Source organism: Empidonax traillii, unplaced genomic scaffold (genome assembly GCF_003031625.1).
Source record: "Empidonax traillii isolate 1590-97213 ecotype Southwest subspecies unplaced genomic scaffold, ASM303162v1 scaffold1494:size100556, whole genome shotgun sequence".
NCBI classification, from domain to species: Eukaryota; Metazoa; Chordata; class Aves; order Passeriformes; family Tyrannidae; genus Empidonax; species Empidonax traillii.
The window spans coordinates 43,668-67,840 of record NW_020956687.1 but is presented as its reverse complement, the minus strand read 5'-3'; the positions used below and the strand labels follow the sequence as shown (position 1 = coordinate 67,840).

The following is a 24,173-nucleotide window of genomic DNA, read 5'->3' as shown; positions in this document are numbered from 1 at the left end:
AACAAATTTGTGATTAGCCACATGGTTTTATCCCCACTTTGTGTGCTGCAGGAGGATACTGGGATGGGCAAATGCAGATTTATATCAATGTTTTTCTCTTCAGGTTGAACACAGACTTGGTGCTAATCAAGTCCTGGGTAATACTGACCAAGGGAATATGGCCCATTTGGTTTAAAAAAATCATACCCAAGACAAGTTGTCACCATTTATTATCTACATTGTTTCTGCATGAATGTAAATAACAGGTTTACTTTCTGAGACTACAGGTTGTTTTTATGGGGAGTGTTCCCCTCTCCTGTCATCTCTACCAGTAAGAATTAGTTCCTCAGACGTCAATTAACTCCTGTGTCCAAACTCATGATCATCCAAACCCATAACCCTATGAGTTCTACAGAAGGAATTCCAAAGAAAAATTCTTAAAATACAATCTGCAATAATGGTTAGACTTTTGAATCATTGCCATCTTGTAGTTTCAGAAATATTTGTGGGCACTTGTTAAATCCAGACTTTTACAGATTAAAAGAAACAACCCCAGAGCTGGTGTCTTTTGTCAGTATCCCAAATCTTTCCTTCCACACCAATTCCATATTACACACAAAAATGGGATTCAATTTCTTCTACAGAAGATAAAGTTCTCTTAAATACCAGTGTTAACATGCCTTGGAAACATGAAAGGTGACTATTTCTGCAGACACACCTTCCTGAAGTGTTTATTTCCATTCTATGGAACAGGTAAACCTCTGAATGCCCCAAAATGCGTATTTTAACTAAACCTGACAACAGTGACTTTTTTTTTTTTAACATTAAATATTCTGTATATTCTTTACACTTATAAAGTGCAAAGACTTAAGCAGAGAAACTGAGTTCTAGTTGTTACAGAGCAGACAGGAACTGTGGCTGATGATGGTGCAGCTCCTGCTCTGCTCTAAACATCTTAGAACAACTCACCAAGGCCCAGGTTCTCATGTGATGGGGAGATAGTAAATGACAAGGATTTCGTTGTGTTTCCTACCTGTGAAACAGCAGGAGCAGCAAGGACACTGTGAGAATGTGTGTACAAAAGTGAGAGGTACCTGAGCAGTGTGGAGATGTGGACAGAGCAGATGGACACCTGCATGGATGGATGTACCCCTGGTTTTCTCCATCAGTAAAGATGCCTCCAGCAGTGAAGGCGTCTGCAATAGGAAAATACAACTCAAAGCAAAAAAGCTCTCAGTTAAAGAAAAATCAATGCCCCGGACAGGGGAACAGAAATGCACTCAGGGGATTAGGAAATGCCATTCCTGTAACAAAAACCGGTCCCGCTGTACTTGGCACTTCATGAACTTGATGTTGAAATGCACTTTTGAATTGGGCCTGTTGGTGAGAGTTGGGCACTTTTATTAGGAAGCATCTGGTACAGGCAGTGATAAACCACTGTGAGAACAGGGATGTTCCTAAGCACACAAAAAGCAAGTGCTCAGCTCTGGCAACAGCAGCTTGTATGTAGTTTCAGCTTCTGTGTGGTTCAGATGAGGCCTAAATTAGGTCTTTCACTCTTTCCCTAAACAATTTGTTGTCCACATGTGTCTGAGTTCTGCTAGAAATACACTGCCCTCATTCACGTACATCCTGTTATTAACAGACACCGGTAGCAATATTAACAAATACTACAACTCTTTTTATCTTTTACACAATGTAATCATCTAGTTACATGAAATGTCAGATATTCTCCTCAAGGAAAAACTGATTTAAATACAAAGTGCTTAAGATTGGGTATCACTAAAGTATAACTGAATGCTACATAAAAATATATACTCTATTTCAATACAGTTACTTGGTTTTGGCAACATAAAAGTGAGAAATACACCATGAAATTGCTAGCAAAGCTGCAGTATTGTGGATTCTGGATATGAAAAATGTAGCACCTCAACGTAATACTTTGGTTCTGGTGGAATTTAAGAAAATCAAGCACCAAGAGAACACACTGTCATGAATTATTAATATAGCAGATAGTTTAGCGTGAGGTTCCTCTGGCAGGAGACAACTTTCATTGTCAGCTGCAGTCTTGCGACAGCCCCGTGGAAGTTCCATGACCTGCAGACATGTGTGACTCATGCCATGTGTCACCCTATAAATACAGCACTTCACTGCCTCACAAAGCTTGAGCCTGCTCAAGGAAAACATTTCGTGCTGCCTCTGTCTCCTGTTCCCTGCCCCACGAGTTGTACACAACGTTAGCACTTCACACTCCTAATTCTGCTTTTGGAATAGCCATAGACCAGCTGTGCATACAAGAATTTGTAACAAAAGTCACTGCTATCTCTCATAAGAGATTATTCACAGATATTGAAAAGATTATAATTTCTTGTCACAAGAGAAGGTTGTTCCTGAAGGATATTATCCCACATTCAGCAGAAGGTGGTCTGTGCAGTAAGACAAACAGCATTTTATTCAGTCTCAGTCTTCAGATCTTGCTGTGGTATGAACATTCCGTGCAGGTCCAGATGCATTTCCACATCCACTGTGGCTCGTCCCAATTCTGTGAATGTTTTAGCATCCAAGACAAGTAGGAAGGGCGCTTTCTGCGGGTCACTCCTCACAACACAGCACAGAACAACACCTGTGACGTACAAGTGAAGAATTAGAAGCATGTAATAGTTACAGCAGGCAGACAAGATAACACTGTCAGGAAACAGTTCTTACTGCCTGAGTAGTTTATTGAGAGTGCTAAAGAACTAATGGGTGCTTCTCTTCTGTGCTTTCTGCTGCTCTGCCTGCAGTTCAGTGGGAAGGAAAACAAGCAAACCGACACCAAACTGTTCCTGGCAGTTTTGGGGCTCCTCCTTTCAGCTGTTTGCCATTTGCCTTTGCAAGGGGTCAGCTGAGAACAGAACTAGATGGAGATTACAGGGATACTTGCAGTGCCACTGGTTCTCACTGGTAGCATCACTCACTTCCCACTGTTGATAAAGAGTGGCTCTCTGGAAAGTCCTAAGCATTGGTTTTACTGTTTATGGCTGCGTTGAGACATCACAAAACTGATTTTGGTCCACTGTTACTTTGGTTTTATGTCTGCAGGAATAAAATGGCTGGTGCTACTTTTAATCTCACAGTGGAAGCATGAACCCAGCTTTCCTGATTAAGAACAATGAAACTCGTGAGATTTAATACAAAACTCGTGCAACTCCAGCTTTCAGAATGTTGCCATTATTTTACCGTCATCCTCTTCTCTTGCATCAGGGCTGGGAACAAAGATGGGCTCTGATGGCCAGCAGTCCTCCCCTCCCCAGTGGAGCATTTCCTTCGTCTGGGTATTAAATTTTGCAATCTAAAAATTGTTGTGACCAGAAAAGAAAAAACGTCAGTGACCCCAAGGGGAGCTTTTTCCAAAGGCACAGCGTGACCAGACAGCTGGCAGGGGGCACCAATGCTAAGGGTTAAGGAGCAATAAGGCACTGGAAGGAAACACCTGAAAAACGTTACATTTTGGAATCACATTTAGTGGCCTAATAATCACACAATGTTCTTTTCATTTCATTAGATTAATATTACACCTTTCATTTATAGTTTACAAATACTGACAGATCACGAGGTCTTCAGTATAAATAATGCCCTCACTATACAGAGTCCCAGCCCTGGAACATTTAAGTCCTTAATGCCAATGCAGTGAGATTTTGCAGGAAGCATTTTCTAATCCTGTGAATTATTTTCCCTATTTCTCAAGGCCTTCTATTGTGCAGTAAGGTACATATGCCAGAACCAAGGCTATTCACAGTGAGGGGTAAAGATTAAACTAGTGGGGCAGACACTGGAATTTACTGAAGGAGCAGAGCGTGGATTTTCATCTCACTGAGTGGCCAAACCAATTGCCAGAGGGGATGCCTGGCATTTTCAGTTCAATTCCATTAAGGCCTCTTCTCTACCCACACAGATGCAGTTCTATTCTTTTCCCTTTTGATCTTAAGCCAAAAAATACGTTTACACAAAAGTGAAACCACTGCAATCAGTGGAGGAGGAATTTGGACGAATTCTCTAACTTCAAGATTACAGCAACTTCACTGACAGACTTTACCTTATTATATTGAATTATATGTGGATTATACGTGGTGGTTGTTGTGCTTGCATTAATTAAACTGCAACTGATGTAAAAAAGAAAATCTAACAGCGTCTTTTGTTACATTTAAGTCAGTCAAGGATTATCTACGCTGGAAATCACAAACTTGCAGATTTGTTTGAGCTTCTGTCAGATATGCTGCAATAAATTTTTCTTGCATCATGCAGAAATCCAGCTTAATTTTGTAATCAGTTGTGGTAATTATATACCAGAACCAACAGTGACCTCAATTTTGTGCTGCCTTGTAGTCCCAGAGCAGGAACTGTAAAGAGTGAGTTTGTCTGTGTAGCATTCTTCCCTTCAAATACTAACACTAAAGGCTGTCTCCTGAAAAGCTGGCATCATGCACAGGTAAACAAAGCATTTTCTACCCCCTAATAGAGAACTAGCCAATAAAATATAAAGCCTTCTGAAAAATCAGATACTGTTTTAATATTTAAAGTTTATTAGGTAGTGTTGCAATATCTTATTTTTTTAGGTAGGTTTCCTAAAGGCAAAAAGGTATTAAATATGTACATCTATCAGTAATTCCTCCTACTCTCTCCTTGGCACGTCACAGAAGGTTCAGCCCAATACAGCAGAAAACTGAGGGTCTCAGTAACTATTCAGGAGACTTTGTGGGAATAGGAAGCCTGAGTTTATTAATTCTTTATCAGGGAAATGGTACAACAGGAGCTTACCCTCATAAGAACTCAGGCTTTTCGTGTTTCTTTGCATGGGAATGACCCACAAATGGGAAAACACTGACTCTGTAAATGTTAATTGTACCTTTGTAGGAACTGGACTCCACTGCACCTCGGTTGCAAACACATACTTGTGTTTTTTGCCATTATAGTCATAGTTGATGCGAGGCAGTTCTATCCCTGGGTAAAGTAAAGGTCAAGACTTAGCAACAAGAAAAGAAAAGTAACTCAAATGTACATTTACATATCCCAATCTTCAGGAAGTTTTGCCCTGTGGAAAACCCTGACACTGTTTCATAAAGATGTTGCATAGATTTTGTATGTCTGAATTTCTAAGAAGCAGGAGATGGGTGTTAATGTAATTAAGCCAGGGTTGTTAGTTCAAAAACTGACAATTTTTCCTTCTTAGGGATTCAGTATACTGGAATTTATGAAGGTTTTTTCGGTTTGGGGTTTTTTTCTTTCTTCATAAATACATGACTGGAACAACTGAGAGAAAACTGGAGGTTACCATCCTAAGACATTACTTTCACTTTAGGTAAATATATCCTATTTGCATATTCCCATTATTATCCCCTGAAAAAAAAGTCCAAAATCCGCTTTTCAAGGCAATCTTTATAAAATACAGCAAAACCTGAAGGTACTATTTATAACAGACCCATTTAACTAAAATGACTCTTGTAACAGGTAGATTTGCAAGCCCTATTAATAGATGTGAGATCAGACTTGGGATCCTGTATTAACACAAAACTGATGTAACATCAGGCATTTAAATGTTCAGGCTCATGTAGTACTGGACAGACCCAGAGGAAGGGAGTAAGGAAGAAAAAGATACTGTCATGTAAGCATATTGATTAAAAGTGCCATTTCCCTTCACTTTATAAAGATTGTACATGTATGAACAGCTCTCAGGCATTATCAGAATGCACCTCTGTGTGTGTAGGAGAATGTATTTGAGATCTGGATGATGGTTATGTCTCACCTTCACACAGTATTTCAGGTTGGCAGCAGATGTTCCCATCTTTCTCCTTTACAGCAGTTGCAGTAGAGGGAAGTGTGACTAAATTAGAACCTACTCCAGCATCCTGAAAGAGATATACACTGAAAAATCTTGTGTCCCTAAGAATATGCTTCCAATTTAGATTTTTCATCGTGTTTAATATTAATATAAACAGTGTGGGGAGTAAGCAAATCATCAACTTTCAAGAAGATCCTCCTTACGTTGTTTATCTTGCAACCATTCTGAGGTTTTCATTAGAAATCTTGTTATACTCAGGGTATTTTATTGTATCATAGAATAATGGTTTTGAATCAAACTGAGTCCTTAGAAAGGTTTAGATACACGTGGCTATGTTCCAGAAGTACAACAAATTGGTGAATTAAATGAACAAAGATGGGTTTCAAAGAACTGAGTATCACATTCCCACTAGAAGTCACCAATGTTAGGTTTTTGCACCTGCTGAAAATCAAGTGCAAAAATCATCCTTTGTCAGTGCTGCAGAGCTGAAACATGAACCAAGCAGCAAGACTCCAGGATGTAGAAGGAAAAAGTAATATCCATTCCAAAAGTCTCAGGCAGAAACTTGCCCCAAGTTGCTGGGCAGTATAAGATCTTCTGTGCAAACAATGATGTAAAATGATGTTTTAAATTAAACTGAAAGATAAAATCTTTTCTCTTCCTGGTGTATCTCCCACTTAAATGAAATCTTCTCATTTTAATATAACCACTGCAATAGTTGGGAGCATGTGTGTATTAAATGTGGGCTTCCAGTAAAGTGCAGCAAACAGATTGTGAAAAACCTTCTGCAAGCCCTTGCAGTCAGCAGCCAAGGTGATACATCTGCTTGTATTTGATGGCATTGAACAAGAAATCTCCCTGGGAAGAGAATGCCATGTTGCCAATGGCCCTGTTCCCCACAGGGATGGTGTCAGCACCAGTAACTGTGTCCAGCCACTCGCTGCCACTTCCCACAACACGCACACAAAACAAACCTCCTGCACCTTTTGTGCATCCCAGAACCAGAAATTTGCACACAAAGGCTGGCAAGTAATAATTCACCCGTTAATCACACTGATGTATTTTAAATTACTGATCAAAGAACAGATTAAAAAGCCATTTTCTTTCTACCTTGTCAAACTGCAGAGGAACCACAAATCGTCTGTAGGTCGGGATGGAGGTGAGCTTGATGTTCTCTTCAAAGTTTTTATTCATGTTTTTTAAGTAGAACATGTCGTATAAGCTATTGTCTGTATAGGCAATAATATCAAAAACAATGTGGCCATCCTCTTCATAAGCATTGACATGGTGGAAAAACACCATGGCATCAGTATAAAACTTGGTGGACACTTCCTTTTTAGTCTTCCTGTCTACAAAGTGAAACCAAGTCTGAAAGATAAAAAAAACATTATTGAAAACTGTTCATAGTCAGGAAACAGCTATTTAGAAAACTGTTTTCCACTGGTAACCATCGACATTCTAATCACTGTCTCTCTACTGAAGCATATTAAGAACTCGGGGCCAGGAGCGACTGGATGTGTCCCAGATGCTGCTGCAGGTTGGAATTTCTCTGCTAGAACACAGTATTTCTAACAGTACCTGGCTTCTAAACTACCCTCTTTCTCAAGAGCTTCAGAAGATTTATTTGTGACATTTCTGGACGTGGGAGAGTATTCAAAAATAGACAACTTCTGAAAAAACTGTGCAACACAAAAGCCAAGGGTTTAAAAAAAGGAGGGAGCACTGAAATGAAGGAAGCAGATGCCAACACCTGCCTGATTCCACTGCTCAGCATCAGAAGTACCTTGTCATCCTTACTGAAGGCAAGGCAGGAGGCCCAGGTGACACCTCGGATGTAAGCAGTTGCCATTTTGAGAATATCCAGCCTGAAGGGCTGCTCTATGAAGATGATGTAATTTTCTGTGATCCCAAAGCTGTGGTAGTAGCTGGGGTGGAGCAGAGAGCGAGAAGGGATGGAGCAAACCACTTCCAGGTGTTTGAAACAAGATTTCTTCTTTTCGTGGTCTGAATAGAAATGGTCAAAAAGAAAAACATATTTATAGTAAGTTCCTATCCAAACTTGTGCTTGGATTTCTGCCATGCATGGAAGAACAGGTTCCTCTCAGTTTTAGTTGCATTTTCCTTTTAAGAAGGTGGTTTGTTTACTGTTGTATAATTAACATAGAAGTTTGCGTCCCAGTGAAGCAGCACAGTGAAATCACAATGCCAGATCCATTCAGGCAGAACCCCCTTGTCCTGGGATTTGATTCCACTGGTTACTGTCTTCAGTACTTCCAGCATGGCAGAGAAAGGTGTTCACTTAAATCAGCAGCTTTTAAAAGGAGTTCAAATGTCCCCTTATGTTTTAACTGCTAAGGAGATGCTCCTGCTTGACCTATACTGAGTTTGTTTGAGCCCCAGCTAGAAATTCCAAACTGATCCTGCAGCTGTGGAAGGGCCTCTTGATTGTTCAGCAAGGGACAGGCAGCTGATTGTAAACACCACCACCCACACACAAAATATTATTTGAAGGAAACAGAGTAAGTGATTTGCTCTGTGAACAAAGGATGGTGCTTCAGCAATGCCCAGTGTAGGGCCAGGTTAGAGAGGAATTGGCTCTACATCAGGTATTATTTGCTTCTTTATTATCGTGGTGTCAGCATTTTAAGAGAATCTTCGTTTATGAAGAAATTAAAATTTCCAATTTCCCATGATATATAGTGCCCTATAGAGAAAATTGTTTTTTAAAATCTCCATCTGAAAGTAAGGTTCTTCCTAGTGAAATACCCTGTTTACACAGTACTCAGGATGAACCTTTGTAAGAGCACATGCCCAGACAGGCTAAGCACTTAACATCAATAAGTTGAAATTAAGAAAATGAACACCACTGGTTGCTAGAAGAGCTGTATCACTCCTCCTTACCTCAGAAGAGAAGAAATTGCTAAGGAGTTTCTAGAAAATACCAATAAAAGACATCTCTTACCTGGCACAGAGGAAGGAATCTTAAATAGAACATATTTTGTCTTCCCTTTATCAACTATTGAAGTGCCCATGTTGAGAATATTTCCATCACTGTCATAGTGTGGGTGAGAAGTTGTCACATTTACAGCTACGTATTTGTTGTAGTCAACCTGGAAAATGATACAATGAGAGATCTGAGAGAAGTGAAAGAGAATTAAGATTGATCTCAGCTAACATCACATATCCACCAGCTTTTTAGCACTGGCAGCCTTTTGTTGGCACCCCATTTTCAAATGACCTTGAAATTTAAATATTTAAACCAAATGGCGTATGTCAAATGATTTCCTAATTTAAGGCTAAAACTGAGTTACAGAATCTGAATTACAGCCACCCCTCCCTTGCAGCCATGTAACACCAGGGGAGGATCAGCTAAAGAAGTTCCTGTGCAAATTCCCATTGCACCCTGGAATCAGTTTATTTAACAGGGCTGTGGGTCTGGCAATCTGCTGCAGCAAAAAGATTTCTGTTTGATTTAAATTTCGGAAGTTGTACTCAAGCTGTACTGCCTGCTAGGAAAAAACCTCATTGAATATTTCGATGCATCAAGATTCCATTTTTGATAATTAAGTAATGTCTTGCATAAGGTTCTTGAAAAGCAGCCATATAACTGACCCACTGATTTGTTAATTATGTAAATAATTTTATAACTGAGATACATAACAATGGCAATCATCCAAAACAATCATGTGATTGTGGTATTATTCCTGCAGCCTTGCTAGATTATGTACAAGTGAAGTTGCTCAAAGCCCAGCTTTTTCCAAACCATACGGGATTTAAATTTGAATTCACGAGCCCTTAAAAGATCTGGGACCTTCACTATTTCACTTTGCCATGATTTCAAAAGTAAGGCAACAGCAGAAGAAAAATATTTGGTGTTCAAGGATCCTCATCAGTCAGCCTGAAACTTTATTCACCAGCAGACAAGGAACTAAAACCACAGGCAGAGGTTTATACCTTGTCCAACGTGTCCAGAGTCTGCGGATTAATTTTCCTGATGAAGTTGGTCTCACTGGTAGCATAAAAATCATCCCCAGCTTTCATAATGTTGATCAGGCAGTTGTCTGTGAACTCAGGGATGGTGTGAGACAAATAGCAGAAGGCCCTGGACAGAGGGAGATGCCCAAAGGGTTGGTTAGAGCCGGAAGCTGGAGCTGCTTTCCCTGCACAGAGCACGAGTGAGCCGGGCAGTGCCACGGGCCTGGGGCAGCTCCAGCACATGCACTGCTTCATCAGCACGGGCTAATGACACACTCTCCTGGGCCTGCCTTGGGAAAATTTGGCCTAGCAGTGCCTACCTAAAAGCTGGAAGGTTTTTCAGTGTATGCCTTCATAGACAGATAGAGTCATACAGTCCCTGATGGAATATTTTTGTTATCCCATTATCACAATTACGATTTCAAAGACCAAACTTCACACATGGGCTCCAAAGTTTTCCTTATTAGTGTAGGATCTTATCGTAGTCCCTGGAAGCCAAGACCAAGTTGCTGATATCCCTTTTGATCTTAAAATGCCAGTTACTCTCTTACTGCTGGAAGAGGGAGGAAAATCATCTGAATTCAGTGGAACAGCTTACAACACATCAGCTGTTTTGCAAGAACTGTTCCTGCACGTTTTCTTACCAAGTATCACGTTCGAGGTCACTAGAGGTAGCTCAGCCAGGAAGTAGAGAGGGGTGAGCTATTTGCATTTGTTGGGGAATACCTACAGCCAATCTCACCAGACCAATGATGGCTTACACCTCACCTCTCTGTAAAATCAGCTTTAATCAAAAAGCTTTTCTGGGTTTTTTTTTTGCTGTTACTGATGCTTCTCTTCTTTTTGTTGAATAGACTTTGCATTAATTACTTCCCCATCTCTTAGCCCCGTGCAGGGCTAAGGGTTGGGCTTGATGACCCTTGTGGGCCTCTTCCAGCTCTGCAGATTCTGTGATTCTGTGATCTTTTCCTCTCTCGCTCCTCTCCCTCCTGCAGACTATTGTCAGTTTTGCGAAAGAAAATGTTTGTTTTTCACAAAATCTGTTTGCTGTAAGTGAATAAAACAACCAACATGGGTGATAAAATCAATTTAAAGTGTTTGCCTTAGACTAATCCATGGAGGCCTTCTTGATATTTAGTAACTGTAAATTTGCTGAACACGTTATACCTGTACATATCTGTCAGGGGTAAACAGGGAGAGAAGCAGACAGAAGAATCTCGTTGGGAAAAGCACTGCTTACTTGGCAAATATGTTTTTACAAGGGTCTGGATAAGCCATCGTCCCAAACTCGGACACCACGATTCTGTTCGCTTCGACGTTGCAGTTGTAGGTGTCGCTTCGGAGGTACTTACTCCTGTAGTAAACTTCACCTGGAGAGCAACAAACAGCTTTCCAGCCTATTTGATACTCAGTTCTTCAGAAAATTAGCAAATTAGGTAAAGCCAAAGTTTCTCAAGCAGCTGTCCTTCAGCCAACAACTGTTTGGAATGAACCCAGCAATGTCCCGAACTCCCTGGTTGGAAAGGCTTTGTGGCTGCTGAATCAGGATTCCCTGATTCCCTACACATTTGGGCAGCACTGGGGGACTTCTGAGGGCAAAGGAGGGATTTGGATCAATTGTTCCAGTAAAATAAAACACTCTGTGCAAAAATGATTAATTATACAATCCGTGTGTGGGTGTGATAAATCTCCTGTTCTGGCAAAATCTAGTTAGGAGATTTTGCTTGAAAGAATCAGTCTGCCCTAAAATATTTAATGGACCCCCGTACTTGAACTAAGTGAGCTCTGTTTGCTTTAGATAATTAAAACATACTGGCAATTTAAAAAACACTGACCATTTCTTTACAGGTTATTTTGGTAAGGATGTAGATCTGGACAGGCAAGGAGATCCTTGCATGAAATGCTTCCAATCACAGAAATGAAAGGTAAAAAGTAAGCACTAGGATTGGAGGATGGTGGGAGTAAATCCCATTTTTTTTATAGGTACATACTTTTTGTCACAAAAAACCATCTTGCTTCACACTGTACACCAGCTGAATGAATGAAAAATGCCCTAACTGGAAACAAAAAAAATGCAATTGTTTCGGATAGAGGAGCTGCCTGTTTTCCCCTGTAAAGATGACAAGCAGGAGGATGGACTGTAGGGGTGTCAAATATCACCTAAGTGAGATTTGAGGTGTGAAGTGACACAGTGGCCCAGTTACTCTGCTGGCAGCTGTTATAGCTGCAGCCAAATCCCCAAAGGGGAATGTTAGTCTTCCCTGAAATTAGGCTGTTCATCCACAACAGAAAAATCTCCAGGTATTACAGGGTTGATCCATTTTAAAACAACAGAGGTTTTCTTGCTGTGGGTGGAAGGCAAAGGCTGCCCTGCAGTGACCTGCCCAGAGTTGCTTTCGTGCTGTCAACACTGAACTTTGGCACTCCTGAAGAAAGGACAATATAGCATCTCCCTGATAAGAGACACTCCTGCTGCAGACAGGGAGGTGCTTGCAGAGACTTTCCCCGCAGCAGTTCCCACCTCACACACAGGCCACTCTACAGACAAAACCTCAAACGCTCTAACCCGACTCAAAACAGCATCAGCAACGTAAGGCACCAAACTGTGGGTTGGGGAGCTGTTTTCAGTGTGATGTGCAACAACTCACCATTTTTAAATGTAAAACTGTGCAGCAGAGCCAAGCCATCGAACCAGTGGTTGTATTTGCTGTCCCCTATGGTGTGCATCCCTGGGCCATTCCGGAGGAGGATCCCTTGCAACCAGGTGGGCAACTCACCTGTAAATAGAAAGGAGTTACCAGTATCCATTCATTTAGGTGAGGGGCCTGTTCCAGAATGGCTTTCCTAAGGACAGAGTTTTAATGTAGTCACACAGATCACTGATGAGTTAAGATTTGCAGTACCATACAATTATGTTGGAGTTCAGGTTCACTAAAATTTCCTCTGCCCGAAAATGTAACATTCTGCATGACTATTGCTATATGAGATTACTATAAGGAGATGAGATGGCTGGAATGTAATTTGTTAATTATCAGTAAGCCAATAAAGTTGGAGCTTTCTTTCCTGCACTCAGATTTTACAGTGATACATTTCCACCCCTTCATTCGTGCCAGGAAAAGCTAGAGCTTATCAGAAACAAACATATTTTATGGGTTAGATGACCTGCATTGGCTTTCAGTATATCAGCTTAGACTTCAGGCTAAATTAATTCCAGTAAAAATCCCATTAATTAAATTACACAGCATAATGTGGTGTCATTTTGGAAGTGCTTTTGTGACATTAGGCATAATGTAGTGCTTTGTACACAAATGAAGTGCAGGAATATTGTACTGAAAATATGTAAGTACTGTTGAGCTTTGAATCAGAAATGTTCCTCTTCAAATCCCTGCACGAAATATATTACCTACCATTTGACTCACAGAATCACAACAAATAGAGAATGTCGCTGGGGTTAAAGAGATGAACAAAAGCATAACAGATATTAAATGAAAAGCCTCACTTGTTTCTCTTTGTGTATGCCTCCTGAGGGAACATTTAATATTACAGACTGCTCCTCCACACTGTTAGAATCACAGACTGGAATGGTTTGGGTTGGAAGGGACCTTAAAGATTGTTTAGTTCCACCCCCCTGCCATGGGCAGGGGCACCTTCTGCTAGACCAGCTTGCTCAAAGCCCCTTCCAGCCTGGCCCTAAACACTTGCAGGGATTGGGCAGCCATCACCCATCCTTAGGGCATAACTTCATCAGGGTTACAGTTCTGGAATACACGAGGAAGATAAAAAATTGTTGATGCAACAGGCGGAGAACTTTTTTTTCTTCTTCTTTTTTTCTCCCTAGAAGACTCTGGAAAACCAAACTTTACTTCCCTTTTTAACACAAAGAGGTCCCAAAGCAACAGTTACAGTACTTTAGTGTGTGTGTGATGAACGTGGTTTAACCTTTAATACAGGTAATTGCACAAAACCTGAGTAACTAAAAATAGCTGGTGGGAAGACAGTGAAGAAACCACCAGTAAGCAAAAGAAAAAAATCCTTCAGAGAGAATAGGATTATGATCTTAAGAAAGTGTACATTCAAAATAGATCCATGATTTTCATTTGGTTGACTACTGAACATTAACTGCTGAACAAGTTGAGTCTTTTTACGTGCCTAAAATACAAATGTTTCTCTTCTTGCCACTTCCTTTGCTAAACTTTTCTGTTTTCTGGCAGTAGCAGGTTGTAGCTTTGCTATTTCTCCCATATTATGGGCAATTCAGGCAACATCTTGCAGCTCCTAGGGCTAAAAATTTTGTTTAGAGATTATTCCTGTGTAATAGAATAATGATGCTCAAAAAGTTCCAGGACAGGCCAATAAAATAATTTTGCTGGAAGAGATAAACAGGGGGGAGAAGGATCTTCTTTTTAGAGCACTGTGGATTTAGTACAACTTCTGAAACTTCTGGTGCAATTCAGTGTAATTCCTGGCATATTTTCAGTATGGAAAACATGGAGCAAAGGGGCATCTAGTGAGGTTTTCAGATGAAAATTCATCTTAGTGGGAATGAACCATTTCTGTAATCACACTTGGTACCAATCAGCATTCTAAAGTGTTATATTGCTTTAAAAATCTGGACTCTGTCCTTTTCCCTACCAAGTAAGGACACAATAGTGACACAGGGAAACCCCCAAATATTTGGATATTTATTAACTATTGTAGCAACAGAGTCTCAGACGTGGCTGGACGTGGCTCCCATAGAGGGCATGGGTTAAATTGCAGCTGACCTTAGAAATGTGAGTTGATATTTACAGTGTACATATTGAGTAACAAGGAGCCAAAATACCGGCAGAGCTCAGGACTAGCAAAATATTCAAGGAGGTCAAGGTTCTCTGAAAGTTTTCTTTAGCAATGAAATTCTGTATATAGGAATATTTTGTATACAAAACTTTGTTTTCTAAGATATGCAGTCTTTGTTCAAATAAACCACTGCATAATAGAGACTGGATCTGAAAAATGGTTTGTTTGCAAACAGTTTCAAATGTTTTAAGAAGTTGTTATCTTGAGGAAAAAAAAAACAATTGAAAGGCATAAACCCATAAAGGCATAAAATAATTGAAAGGCCATTATAGCAAAGCTCTTCGTCTGACTCAACACAAAATCCTTTCCCATTCAGCCACCAAGCTGAACAACTACAAAGTCGTGCAAGATTTAATTGTCACATTTTTAAGCGTTGTACTTGGGAAGTGGCTTTTCAATCGGTGTAAGATTCCTTACGTTTCTTGGACTACTTATCACAAACAATACTGCAGATTTACTAAACAGGAGTTCTCGGCAATAAAACCTCTTCTGTAGCTGTAGGGAAAAAAAAAAAAAAAAAAAAAAAAAAAAAAAAAAAAAAAAAAAAAAAAAAAAAAAAAAAAAAAAGGGTCTTTTGTAAAGTAAAATAAACCAGGAAAAATAACAGGCTGGTCAAGTGTTCCTCTCCGAGAGAGCCACTTCAAACCGTCCCGCTGAAGGAAACTCCTCGAGTTTTACTGGATTAACTTCTCAGCCCTCTTTTTAAGGCTATCCTGGGGCGGTCAGTACTGCTGTTTGGCTACTTGTTGGCGAGCCCCAAGTTTAGTGAGCATCCCCCGCAGCCAGGGGAGAGCGGGAGCGGACAGAGGGAGGGCAGGGAAGAGACACAGAGAGCGAAAGCGAAAGCCCGAGCAGCGCCACGGGGGGAGAGGGGGCGGCCGAGAGGAAATCCCTCACCACCAACTTCGGTGAGCCCTGTTCAAACAGACTTGGGAAAAGTACACACAACTGCCCGCGAAGTGAGAAAAAGCCCCCAGCAGGCTCACAAACATTATCTGAGATCAGCCCTTTAAACAAAATTCCCTCGCGTATGTCTCTCTCTCCCTCCTTTTCCCTTTCCAGCGCTGCCTCGGGTGAACGGGTGTCGCAGTTTTTACAGGCTGGAAAACACCAAAACAGCGGCTCGTTTCGGACCAGATTTTCCTCCACTTACCCCGCACCTGGGCTTTTATGGGCTCTGGGTGTTCCTCTTTATTCCTGCCGTACAGGGCCTCCATCGTCGAGGACATCGCCGCTCCCTGCCGTGCCCGGCGCTCCGGCAGCCGCCCCGCTCCCCCCCTGTCTGGGCTCAGAACGGCTTTTTCCTGTTACATATAAAGATAAGGTCAAAGTGCAAGGCGGGCCGGTGGCCGGTGGCTTATAGACTGACAATTTATAATAGCTGATCTTTAATCCCTTGCACACCCGCCGTAATTCTTGCACGTTCGCACGGAAATTAACTCTTTCACCGGTGCAAAGGGGAAAGGGGGAAAAATGTGAGTCGCCCCTTTGCTCCCGATGAGCGGGGCTGAGGCACAGCCAGGGGCAGGCAGGGGTGGCTGGAACATCCCCGCAGCTTTCCAGGTAAATAGCTCTTCATACAGTCACTCGAACATATTCACCCATACGTGACCTGAAACCACTCTGTGAGTATGGCAGGATTCTTTAAATGAAGGCAGATTTTTAACTTCGTGCTTTTGTTTCTAGATAAGGTACTTAACTCGGTCCGATGTTGTTAATTTTAAAATCCTCTGGGAAGAGAATTATTTCAATATAAAGCATGTGATTGCAGAGCAAATCATAGGCTCCATTGACCACGAAGGATAAAGAGATTCTTTGCACAATTATATATTATGCAATTTCCTATGGGGTTACCCTAAAATCTGATTTTGTCAGCTAAATCACCATTATTCCCAAAATGTTTTAACATCACTTCTCAAAGCTGACTGAGCTCTTAGAAATATACATATTCATTTTATTCCAAACACAATTTGGGCTGCAGACTGCTCTGACACACTCATTAGACATTGTTCTCCTGCCTGTTCAGTGGCTGATCTTCACTCCAGGGGATCATCAGGACAGCATGTCTTGGTCCCTCTTTGGAAAGCACCTACAGAAGCAGAAGATAACAACATAAGAAATGAGATTAAAAAGAAAATATAAGGGCTTTGTTGGAATGAGTGATGTTAACAAACAGCAGGAATGAACCAGAAAGCTGCAGGAGAGGAAGGGCATTAAAATCCACACATAGAGGTACATGCACCTTAAATATGTGCATGTGTGGCTTTGCATATATGTGAGAGAAAGAGTGTGTGTGTGTGCACTGAAATGTTGACTTCCTTTATACACAAAGCCAAGTGAGGCATTTTTCAGCAGTGTTAGAGACTGCCAGAGCAGTCCCAGAGAGAGACCCAGAGCTGCCCAACTCTCCTTTCCCTAAGCCATGAGGACATTTTCTCTGTCCACAACGTTTTGCTTCACTTTAATGTGTTCATTTCAGTGCATCCTCATCCATTTCTGTGGGCAGCTCTTCATGCTGCAGTTTCAATTATCTGACCTGTGAGTTGTCTTATCTGGAGGGGTATTAAGATTTCCATAGAGCAAGCAAGAAATTAAAAGATTAATTCAAAGCTCTTTTGCCTTCTCCACCATGGTTGTTCGTGTGGTTTAAAGTTCAGCCAAGATGAGATAGTTGGAAACCTGTTAAATGTTGTTTGGATGGAAGAACAAGGAGCTATAGATATCCAACAGCTTCTGAAATCCATCTAAATGTGTTTGGTAGCTAATTCCAAATGTCTGTGCCTGAAAGTTTTGCCTCTTATTTTGTACAAATTAAATGAGGAAGCTTTGCAGGGTTCATTTTTCCTGCTTCATTTTTCCTAATACACTTTTGTTGTTGTTTTCCTCAGACTAATGACAAATAAGCAGTTTAGTGAGGTATGGAGAGATGGATTTTCTTGTCAACTGTGTAATTTCCCCCTTTTTACATCGAAATGGAGAAATATCAAAGCATTGATTTACAATTATGTGTAATTATCACCAGCAGAAGATGTGGATCAGGTGACTTTTCTGATGTTATTATTTCACGTTTCTTCTTCTCGCAAACCCCTTTGACTATAAAACTTCCCCCAACCAAATCTAACCTTTTTCTGCAGTTTCCTCTCTCTGTTCACCCCTCATGGCAACATTATTGAATCCACCAGCTCCCCACCATGGGCAGTTTTGCTTCACTGTGTTTCTTTCTGCTCCAAACAACTGTGCTGAAGGCCATAAGCTGTTTCCTCTTACACTTCTTCCTCACTTTCACTTCCCTCCGGTCTCTATGGGCCTTGAGCTTCCCTCCCGAATTTTAAAAGTGCCACGAAGAAGGTTTTGGAGCAAAGATTGCCCTGCCCAGCATCAGTCTGGTGGTACCTCCCAGGGACAGCAGAGCTGATTAACCACGTTTCTGGTACAACGACCATGTCATTGCTGTGCGCCACCTTTGCACTTTTGGTTCACTTAACAAGAAGCAAATAAATCACTCAAGAGACCAATATAATTGCTTATCTCTATGGTACTTAAATTATTTTAATCTCAATCTTCTGCTTATAATCTGAGTTCTAATTAAAGCCCATTAACAAAGGTCAAATTGATTCGACAAATATGACTTTGAGCGGCACTAAGAACTTTCAACTCCGGCTGTTATCTGCCACTACCACATAAAATTCCAGCAGCAAACCTGATATGAACTTAGGAGTTGTTCTTGCTGAAATCACACTGATTGCTATCTCATCTGCTAGAGACACAGGCTCTTATCTTTGTTAAATACTGCTTTATTGACAGGACCTCATTTCACAAAATTACCACCAGACTGTTTAGGAATATGTCCCTTGCACTGTCCCAATATAATTGCAAACACGAGTGACTAATATACTTTGTTCAAATTTAAATAAGAATAGTTTTCATGTATTATTCCAAGCAGATTTTATTTGTATCAAAACAGCTTTGATCATACACTGTTTTGATCAGTATTGTTTGGACCAAAAATAACTCTTTTTGAGAGATTTTAATGTCCTTAATGAGATTTCTAATTTTTTTTTTTTGGGGGGGGGAGATTTTTGTGAGATTTCACAATTTCTTTGCTAAAAATGTTATATTCTTTTATATACAGTCATGGCTTTAATACATCTCACCAGAAATACTGATTTGTTCATTAAAATAAAAATATAATGTAACTTAGTGTTAAAACTCTGTAAGTGCTTAAGCACAGAACTAATGACCTACTCACACCAGACTTCAACCAAGCCGAGCCTGCCCAGTGATCATAACGCCCAAATACTTAAACACTAGACAGTAAAACAAATAAACAGCCACCTGAACTTCCTCCCTGTAAGACTTCTATAACCTCATCTGCACCTTTCAACATCCCAAGCCCAGTTACATGATTTAACATGTGATATTGTACAGTTCAGGTGTGTGTTTTCAGTGGGCAGAATGACAACGTGAGGGTTGGCATTCACTGCCAGGGCTGAAGGTGTAGAAATGGGGTCACAGAATTAGTGTTGCTACACCCTGTCCTACCTCGGAGCCTCCTGCAGGACTTTGGGGCAACGTAAATTAAAACTCAAAAGAACTTCTTTGTGCTTTCAGTCAGGTGGCAGCTGAGAGTAGAGGGCTTAACACAGAAATGGGGCTCCTGAAGGGGGAAGCTGCTGGACCTCCAGCCTTCTCATTATGGGGATTGTGAAGCTCATCTCTTTTGAGAAGAGATGTTATTAATGGGTACTTGAAATGCAGCTTTTTTCTTTCTGTTTTCATGTCCCTTAAGCTCAGAAAGAGCTCACAACAAGCAGAAGAGGAATGTGTAACAAAATTAAATGAAACAAAGAAGAGGTGGAAGCTGGACTGGCTTAAGAATCTTGTGGGAAAGGGAGATTTCCAATCTTATGGAAGCGTGGAGAGTCTGCAGATGACACCACTGAAAATTGTGATGCCTGTAGATTGAAACCCAAGCAAATTCTTTTCACCTCTCTGTGCGTGCTAGGCAAAGTTCAGCCTATTTGTATCCAGCAGTTAATGTTTTACCCAAAGAGGGCACCTTTAATGGTTTGAACAGTTCTCTAATTAAGATATTAAGGCAATGGCACATCTGATTTGTGCCACTTAGTCAAACATGATCACGAGGACACAGGAGGTGTCATCAGGTTCTTCACACAGTTCTGCTCCTTTCTGCTGAACCCAAGGCTCACCTTGGCCATCAGTAACTTCAGCTCACTCCAGGACACACTTTAACCCCCTTTTCCAACTAGTCAAAGTTCTGCTGTGGAAAGCAATAAGAGGTGGGAAGTAGTTGGGAAAGAGGCAGATATCGAGGCATCAGCTGGATGGCAGGGGAGGAAAGTCCAGCTGCAGACCAAAGGCAGTACTAAATGCTTCCAAAGGGACAGTTCCTAGGAAAAGATCCTCAGGGAATTATCCAGGGGACATTTGTGCCAGAAGGTAACCATACACATCCTATAAACAGAAATTATGTCCAACCCAACAGCTCCTGAATGTAATCCTGCTTATCTTCATCCTGACCCCATCCTGCCAGGCATGAGCCTCTAATTTAATTATTGCACCCTTTATGAGATAAGAATTGTTTCCCCTGTTTTTTATAAACAAGATACCATCAAAATTGCAGCTTGGCACGGCTCACTGGTAAGTTCAGTGTGTTGCCTCATGGAAAATTAAACAGCAGAAGCAACAACAAGACCAAACCCTTTTCAGTCAGCAAATAACCGGGTGTCCCCATCAGGACAAGCAGCACAGGAGAGCAGCAAGGAAGGAAGGAAGGAAGGAAGGGTGATTGTGACCCACCTTCTTATTGGCAGATGGGCATTTTTAAAGCCAGCTGAGGAGACAGAAGGTGTAGGTGTACCCAGGGGCTTTTCTCCATCCCTTTCTGGACAGTCTGCTCAGGACTCAGTTATTACCTATTCAGATAATATAAAGTTCTTCTCACTCAAGAACTTTACATGACACAGTAAAATGGACTACTCATGATCTTGTCTCAACTTAATGATACTTTAAAATATCTTTTTTCTACCTTAAAGCCAAAGCAATGTAAATCAGGTTTCCATTCTTATGTTTATTTAATTATTAGAACAGAGAGATATTTCTATGCCTGATAAAATCTATACCTTACATTCAGTAAAACTCAGCAATGTAAAGATGGTAATATCCATAAGATGCCTAATTTGGGGCATGAAAGGCTGATTGGAGGAGGTGTCAGGGTAATGCTGCTGCACCTACACATGTTAGATGAGCACTGTGTGTGCTCTTCTCCTGGGTCCTAAGAATTTCAGCTTATACAGCTAAACTTTCCAAAGGGCATATAAGTTATGTATATAAACTTAGATTAAAAAGAAATAAATTGAGGATTATGAGTACTTGGAGATTTGGCCATCAAAACTGAGCTGGTTTTATGGGCTCAGTTTCAGGAGAGTTGAACAGCACCTGAAAGGCCCCCTGAGAGAATCCCAGTGTAGGCCACCATTATATTTTTTAACACCTAATAACTTTTACAGCATTGCAAACGAAATATGCTCCTGATTTCTTTCACCTCAACCGCTTCTACTTAAAAACAACAACAAAAAGTGAATAAACCTCGAAGGATCCATTTGAAAACCAGGATTACATTGTCTATTGGGGTGTTTTATATCACAATGCTTTTCTGAAGAAACTTTCCCTCGATGGCCACCATCTGGTGCAGATCCTAAGGGCGAGTTGGGACTTGTGTAAGAGATCTGCAGGGCCCCCTAAAACACTTCTGAGGAAAAATGGAAGTCTTATTCCAACAGACACAAGAGAGCTCACAAACAAAGGAGTCATTCATAGCTTTATCTCAGCTTGCAGTGAGGGTGTGAAGATGTTGAGAAAGCTTTGTCACTGATTTCTAAGTCAGAGCTTGCGAAAACACGATTGCTTTGCGAGCCTTGCTGGTGAGGGAGTGCGTTTTAGTTGAAGTCACTGGTACTCAGCACGTGGTTCCACACCAGCCTTTCAGGCAGCTCTAACTGAGCCAGGATTAACAGGGCCTGGGTGTTTGCAAAGGGTTGACAGCTCCTTAAAACCAACATTTCTGTACAGCCTGTGCTGTGGGTCTGCCCCAGTTCTTCAGAGCTCTGCCACAGGCAAACAAAAAAACTTGGGCAAGGAGTGGTTTGGGCGTGTCCACAATCTCTGGAGCTGACACTGATGCTTGACACTTCCCTGAGGTCACTGGAGTGGCTTTACCAAACCTGTGAGGGGTCAGTTCCATCCCCGTGGGTAGCCAGAAGGGCAAAACTTACTGTCCTTACCCCTGAGACAATGAAAGCTTTAACCAAGCATTTCCATCACTGCCTTTAGGAACAGGCAAGATGAGATCACACAGCAAGGTGCACCCTTTTGTCTCTTGCACACTCTTGTGTGAGACGAAGGAAAGTCTTAAATCATTTAAATTCAGCAAGCTATAAAAGGCAAAAAAACCAAAAAACCCAACAACTCACAACCTAAACCCCATTAGACTGTGAAACCTCCACGTGGATTTCTGGCATAAGAAAACTATTTAAAAAAGAAAGTCTTTCTATTGAGGAAGAATGCAAAAGGCAGGTTTGCCACAAGAAGGTAAGTTCAAGGAGCACTGCCTACTAGACATCCAGTCATTTTTCACTTATGAGTGAAGAGGCTTCCAGAATTTTCTCTCCTCCTGAAGACCCTAATTTTGATGCCCAAAAGTGGTATTTTCTTTTCACATAAATGCTTTTCTCTTTCCTGTGGTAAACAGAATAAACTGTCAGACTGCTTTACTGGCATTAAAATACATGAAGCCAACAAACTGCAAAAGGGGGGAAATTGTCTTTCTTCCCCTCTCCATCTGCTGCAGGCAGCTGAAGGGTTACTTATAGCAACCGTAGATTAGGAAAAAAATGCACATTGCTATAGAAATTGCCAACAGTAGACTCACTTGGAGAGCTTGGCTTTATTTGTAGACATTTCCAAACATTATTTGTTCTTTCTCAGGGCCTGTTTCAAAATCTGTCAAAGCCAGAGACAAGACATCCATTAACTTCAGTGGCTTTGGAGCAGATTCCCAGAGGACAGCCCGTGGCACCCCCAGCTCGGGCATTTTTAGCTGTATGTCCGTGTAGTCAAATTTCCAGTCGCAGAGAGAGAGCTGGATGATGCTGCAGAACACATTCCTGACAGGAGTGAGCCAAAGGCACCCACTGGGAATGCACAGGCTGTGTCACTCAGCCTGATACATTTAAGCTGAATCTCCTCCATTACACCTGTTCCTGCACAAACAAGCTGTGTTCCTTGGATCTCCAAGGCCAAAGTGGGTGTGGGGGTTGGCTGCCAGCTCCTGCAGAGTCTGGCAGGTCAGCAGGGCCCCAGAAGAAGCAGAGACTCTGAAGAAAATGTCATGCAAATATACAGTGGCCCATTGAGTGAACAGCAGGTGCCCCCCAGCTCTGCAGCAGCTTGGATGTATCTGTGAAGGTTTGGATGTGGCCCAAAAGAGGTTCCTAAATCGTAGACATTCCCAACAGAACCAGCTGATAATCATAGTTCCATAGTCTCTTCCAGGAAGGGGATGGGTGTCTGGGCCAGATCCATCAGATAATTAAAATGTGGGTTGACATTCTTCTGAGCGGGGAAACCCAGTGGGAATATTCACATCTCAGCTGCTCCATAAGCTCTCCCTATTAATCAGTCAGAAATTCATGTGGGATCTGCTCCAGTGGTTCCACAGCTGAAGTCCTGATTTGCAGGTGTGATGAGAAAGCAAACGTCCAGCACAGTGTCTATGGAGGCATCACAGTGCATTTTTTTCCCCTTTCCTCTCATCCTCCACAATTGTCCTACCCATTAAACACTTTCCCACGAAAATTATCTTGAAAACCCTCTCCATAGTCCTGCTTTACCCAGCTGAGCAAGACAGCCACGAGCTGGAGGTCCAGAGGGGTCTTAGGCTTGAGGATCCCTCTCAAATGGTTGATGGAGTGCACATACTCAACTTTGGCTGGCAGCTTTAAAGCTGGAGCTGCGCTGGCCCACTGCAGGTGTGGGCATTGCCTTCAGCTGCCCGGTACAACCACGCAGGAGGCGTTTCTGCAGCACAGGAATCCATCCAGCATCGCTGGCTCCGGCACCTCTGGGATGCAGGAACTGGCTCACTGATCCGTGGCTAAATATAAGTGCATGTTCTTTCAGTTTGAGGTTTATGGTGGCATAAATTAATCATCTCGGCATCGGATCCAACGGAGGTGATGCCAAGGGCAGCAGGATCACAGCAGCCAAGGATCCTCATTTGTGCTGCGTTTCTACCGAGGCTTTGCAAACCTGATGGGGATCTTTCATGAGGAAGCTGAGATGCACTTAGGGATTTCAGCTCCTAAATGTTGCTGGGCTTGCTTCCCGAAGTCCATCAGCAGCCTTTGGAACGTGCACATAGGGCTCCCAAGCAGTTCTGATGATGAAGGCAATATTTTCATCTTCTCTAAATCATTATTTTAACTTCAGGCCTTCTCCTCTACCTCCCAGCAGGTATAAATATTGTAGCTCTATGAAGCTGAGC

The 24,173-nt window shown here is 41.6% G+C and overlaps 1 protein-coding gene across 2 annotated transcripts; it reads right to left on the bottom strand.

The window, feature by feature from the left end:
- Nucleotides 1-799: 799 nt before the first annotated feature.
- On the bottom strand, nucleotides 800-15,949 carry BCO1 (beta-carotene oxygenase 1). Of its 2 annotated transcripts, XM_027907580.1 has the most exons (11): nucleotides 15,762-15,944; nucleotides 12,421-12,549; nucleotides 11,013-11,142; nucleotides 9,752-9,899; nucleotides 8,760-8,907; nucleotides 7,581-7,801; nucleotides 6,908-7,165; nucleotides 5,762-5,864; nucleotides 4,865-4,959; nucleotides 3,199-3,310; nucleotides 800-2,602 (listed from the first exon to the last, which is right to left on the bottom strand). In XM_027907580.1, the coding sequence occupies exons 1-11, from the start codon at nucleotides 15,835-15,837 to the stop codon at nucleotides 2,430-2,432; spliced, it is 1,593 nt and encodes a 530-aa protein (XP_027763381.1). In that variant the 5' UTR covers nucleotides 15,838-15,944; the 3' UTR covers nucleotides 800-2,429. The 2 variants fall into 2 exon arrangements, with proteins under 2 accessions (XP_027763381.1, XP_027763382.1); XM_027907581.1 differs by lacking the exon at nucleotides 3,199-3,310 and having other exon boundaries at nucleotides 2,497-2,602; nucleotides 15,762-15,949.
- Between the last annotated feature and the right edge of the window lie 8,224 nt (nucleotides 15,950-24,173).